This window comes from Salmo salar, chromosome ssa29, assembly GCF_905237065.1.
Source record: "Salmo salar chromosome ssa29, Ssal_v3.1, whole genome shotgun sequence".
NCBI classification, from domain to species: Eukaryota; Metazoa; Chordata; class Actinopteri; order Salmoniformes; family Salmonidae; genus Salmo; species Salmo salar.
The window spans coordinates 28,592,501-28,597,500 of record NC_059470.1 but is presented as its reverse complement, the minus strand read 5'-3'; the positions used below and the strand labels follow the sequence as shown (position 1 = coordinate 28,597,500).

The 5,000-nt window shown below is 42.1% G+C and overlaps 1 protein-coding gene across 1 annotated transcript in view; it reads left to right on the top strand.

Moving 5' to 3' along the window:
• LOC106590542 (contactin-associated protein-like 2) overlaps positions 1–5,000 on the top strand; it is a 353,707-nt gene that overhangs the window by 211,100 nt on the left and 137,607 nt on the right. The window contains exon 12 of the mRNA XM_045710796.1: positions 4,832–4,938. Coding sequence (XP_045566752.1) covers positions 4,832–4,938 — 107 coding nt within the window. The remainder of the gene's footprint in view (positions 1–4,831; positions 4,939–5,000) is intronic.

Sequence of the window (5,000 nt, the reverse complement as noted above, 5' to 3'; positions counted from 1 at the left end):
TTAAATTAACTCCCTCTCTGATGCTGAAGTTGTGTTACATAAAATTAACTCCCTCTCTGATGCTGAAGCTGTGTTACTGTCACGCCCTGACCTGAGATAGATGTTTTTCTCTGTTTAGTTAGGTCAGGGTGTGATATGGGGTGGGCATTCTAGGTATTTATATTTCTATGTTTTGGCCAGGTATGGTTTCCAATCGGAGGCAGCTGTCTATCGTTGTCTCTGATTGGGAACCATACTTAGGCAGCCTTTTTCCACCTGTGTTTTGTGGGTAGTTGTTTTCTGTTTTGTGTTTTACCTGACAGAACTGTGCGCTTTCGTTTCCATTGTTTATTATTTTGTTTAAGTGTTCTGTTTAATAAATATCATGAACACGTGCCACGCTGCATCTTGGTCCCCTCATTGCGACGGTCATTACAGTTACATTAAATTAACTCCCTCTCTGATGCTGAAGCTGTGTTACATTAAATTAACTCCCTCTCTGATGCTGAAGCTGTGTTACATTAAATTAACTCCCTTTCTGATGCTGAAGCTTTGTTACATCAAATAAACTCCCCATAAAGGGAGGTGTGTTTGACTAATAAATTGATAGAATGTAGTATTTTTAATAAAAGACTTTGAGAGAGGTTGGTTTCATTCATTCTTATTTCTTGTCTGTTCAAATGTGTGATATGTTGGATTGTTGATATTGCTGGTCACATAAACAAATTCACAGTAAACATTACATTCACAAAATTTCCAAAACAATAAAGACATTTCAAATGTCATATTATATCTATATACAGTGTTGTAATTAGAGGTTGACCGATTAATTGGCATGGCTGATTAGTTAGGGACAATTTTAAGTTTTCATAACAATCGGTAATCAGCCTTTTTGGTCGCCGATTATGGCCGATTACATTGCAATCCACAAGGAAGCTGTGTGGCAGGCTGACCACCTGTTATGCGAGTGCAGTGTCAAAAGGACCTTGTGACTGCAAGGAGCCAAGGTAAGTTGCTAGCTAGCATTAAAATTATCTTATAAAGAACAATCAATCTTCACATAATCACTAGTTAACTACACATGGTTGATGATATTACTAGGTTAACTAGCTTGTCCTGCGTTGCATATAATCAAAGCGGTGCCTGTTAATTTATCATCGAATCACAGCCTACTTCAACTTCGCCAAACGGGGGATGATTTAACAAAAGCGCATTGCCAAAAAAAAAGGCCAATCGTTGCACGAATGTACCTAACCATAAACATCAATGCCTTTCTTAAAATCATTACACAGAATATTTTTTTAAACATGAATATTTAGTTAAAAGAAATTCATGTTAGCAGGCAATATTAACTAGGGAAAATGTGTCACTTCTCTTGCATTCAGTGCAAGCAGAGTCAGGCTATATGCAACAGTTTGGGCTGCCTGGCTCGTTGTGAACTGTGAACTAATTTGCCAGAATTTTACGTAATTATGACATAACATTGAAGGTTGTGCAATGTAACAGCAATATTTAGACTTAGAGATGCCACCCGTTAGATAAAACACGGAACGGTTCCGTATTTCACTGAAATAATAAACGTTTTGTTTTCGAAATTATAGTTCGTATTTCTGTGTGTTTATTATATTATAATGAAGTCTATGATTTGATATTTGATAGAGCAGTCTGATTGAGCGGTGGTAGGCAGCAGCAGGCTCATAAGCATTCATTCAAACAGCACTTTACTGCGTTTACCAGCAGCTCTTAGCAATGCTGTGTGCACAACGCTGTTTACTTCAAGCCTATCAACTCCCAAGATTAGGCTGGCAATACTAAAGTGCCTATAAGAACATCCAATAGTCAAAGGTATATGAAACACAAATGGTTTAGAGAGAAATAGTCCGATAATAACTGCAACCTAAAACTTCTTACCTGGGAAGATTGAAGAATCATGTTAAAAGGAACCACCAGCTTTCATATGTTCTCATGTTCTGAGCAAGGAACTTAAACGTTAGCTTTTTTACATGGCACATATTGCACTTTACTTTCTTCTCCAACACTGTATTTTTGCATTATTTAAACCAAATTGAACATGTTTTATTATTTATTTGAGACTAAATAGATTTTATTGATGAATTATATTAAGTTAAAATAAAAGTGTTTATTCAGTATTGTTGTAATTGTCATTATTACAAGTATATACACTGCTCAAAAAAATAAAGGGAACACTTAAACAACACAATGTAACTCCAAGTCAATCACACTTCTGTGAAATCAAACTGTCCACTTAGGAAGCAACACTGATTGACAATAAATTTCACATGCTGTTGTGCAAATGGAATAGACAACAGGTGGAAATTATAGGCAATTAGCAAGACACCCCCAATAAAGGAGTGGTTCTGCAGGTGGGAACCACAGACCACTTCTCAGTTCCTATGCTTCCTGGCTGATGTTTTGGTCACTTTTGAATGCTGGCGGTGCTTTCACTCTAGTGGTAGCATGAGACGGAGTCTACAACCCACACAAGTGGCTCAGGTAGTGCAGCTCATCCAGGATGGCACATCAATGCGAGCTGTGGCAAGAAGGTTTGCTGTGTCTGTCAGCGTAGTATCCAGAGCATGGAGGCGCTACCAGGAGACAGGCCAGTACATCAGGAGACGTGGAGGAGGCCGTAGGAGGGCAACAACCCAGCAGCAGGACCGCTACCTCCGCCTTTGTGCAAGGAGGAGCAGGAGAAGCACTGCCAGAGCCCTGCAAAATGACCTCCAGCAGGCCACAAATGTGCATGTGTCTGCTCAAACGGTCAGAAACAGACTCCATGAGGGTGGTATGAGGGCCCGACGTCCACAGGTGGGGGTTGTGCTTACAGCCCAACACCGTGCAAGACGTTTGGCATTTGCCAGAGAACACCAAGATTGGCAAATTCGCCACTGGCGCCCTGTGCTCTTCACAGATGAAAGCAGGTTCACACTGAGCACGTGACAGACGTGACAGAGTCTGGAGACGCCCGTGGAGAACGTTCTGCTGCCTGCAACATCCTCCAGCATGACCGGTTTGGCGGTGGGTCAGTCATGGTGTGGGGTGGCATTTCTTTGGGGGGCCGCACAGCCCTCCATGTGCTCGCCAGAGGTAGCCTGACTGCCATTTGGTACCGAGATGAGATCCTCAGACCCCTTGTGAGACCATATGCTGGTGCGGTTGGCCCTGGGTTCCTCCTAATGCAAGAAAATGCTAGACCTCATGTGGCTGGAGTGTGTCAGCAGTTCCTGCAAGAGGAAGGCATTGATGCTATGGACTGGCCCGCCCGTTCCCCAGACCTGAATCCAATTGTGCACATCTGGGACATCATGTCTCGCTCCATCCACCAACGCCACGTTGCACCACAGACTGTCCAGGAGTTGGCGGATGCTTTAGTCCAGGTCTGGGAGGAGATCCCTCAGGAGATCATCCGCCACCTCATCAGGAGCATGCCCAGGCGTTGTAGGGAGGTCATACAGGCACGTGGAGGCCACACACACTACTAAGCCTCATTTTGACTTGTTTTAAGGACATTCCATTGATTATTTTTGTGTGATTTTGTTGTCAGCACATTCAACTATGTAAAGAAAAAAGTATTTAATAAGATTATTTCTTTCATTCAGATCTAGGATGTGTTGTTTAAGTTTTCCCTTTATTTTTTTGAGCAGTATATATAAAAATTGGCTGATTAATCGGTGTCGGCATTTTTGGTCCTCCAATAATCGGTATCGGTATCGGCGTTGGAAAATCGTAATCGGTCGACCTCTAGTTGTAATGATGTGCAAATAGTTAAAGTACAAAATGGAAAATAAATAAACATAAATATGGGTTGTATTTACAATGGTGTTTGTTCTTCACTGGTTGCCCTTTTCTTGTGGCAACAGGTCACAAATCTTGCTGCTGTGATGGCACACTGGTATTTCACCCAATAGATATGGGAGTTTATCAAAATTGGATTTGTTTTCGAATTCTTTGTGGGTCTGTGTAATCTGAGGGAAATATGTGTCTCTAATATGGTCATACATATGCAGGAGGTTAGGAAGTGTAGCTCAGTTTCCACCTCATTTCGTGGTCAGTGTGCACATAGCCCCTGTCTCTATCTCTGTCTCTGTCTCTCTCTCTGTCTCTGTCTCTGTCTCTGTCTCTCTCTCTGTCTCTCTCTCTGTCTTTGACTGTCTGTCTCGCCGCCCCTTCTGTTCACTCTCTCACTCTCCTTCAATCTCTTCCTCTTTCCCTGTTACCCACTCTTTCCTCCCCCTCTCTCTCTCTCTATATATATATATATATATATGTGTGTGTGTGTTTGTCTGTGTCTGTGTCTGTACTGCTTAGGGAATTTGCCAACCTTGATTTAACACCCGTTTCGTAATGCGATTGTGAGTTGAGAGCACTGATAGTCTTGTCTCTTTCCGCTTGGATTCCCCAAGCTATGGAAAATGTGTCTGAGGTTCCAATAGCTGCAATACTTCAGTGACTTTTCACCCGACTTCCTCTTAGTGTTAGAAAGCCTCATTTTTCATCTGAGTGAACAGCTTCTGAGGGGTTTTGATCACTTAGCATTTTTCCCAAGTGGTTTACCTGAGGCAAGCCTCTGTTTTGTCCTCCTTGGATTTAAAAGCAGGAATTTACATTCATATGTAATCCAGTGTATGTCTGGAGGATGTTTGTGGAAGCTAACCCTGGGACTGAAGCCTAGGGGCATTTCATCCAGATTACTCATATCAAGGTTTTGGGGGAATAACATTCTTATACATAATGGTATGTATAAGAACAAATACATGTTGAATAAAATAAAATAAGAGATAGTTATTATGGATTGTTCTCCTCTCTCTCCCTATTCTACCTTTCTCTCTAGGTGTATGCCTAACCATTGTGAGCATGGAGGCAGGTGTAAACAGACGTGGGATCATTTTAGCTGCACCTGCGACAGAACCGGATACACTGGAGCCACTTGCCACACATGTGAGTGTGTGTGTGTGCGTGCGTGCGTGCGTGCGTGTGTGTGTGTGTGTGTGTGTGTGCGT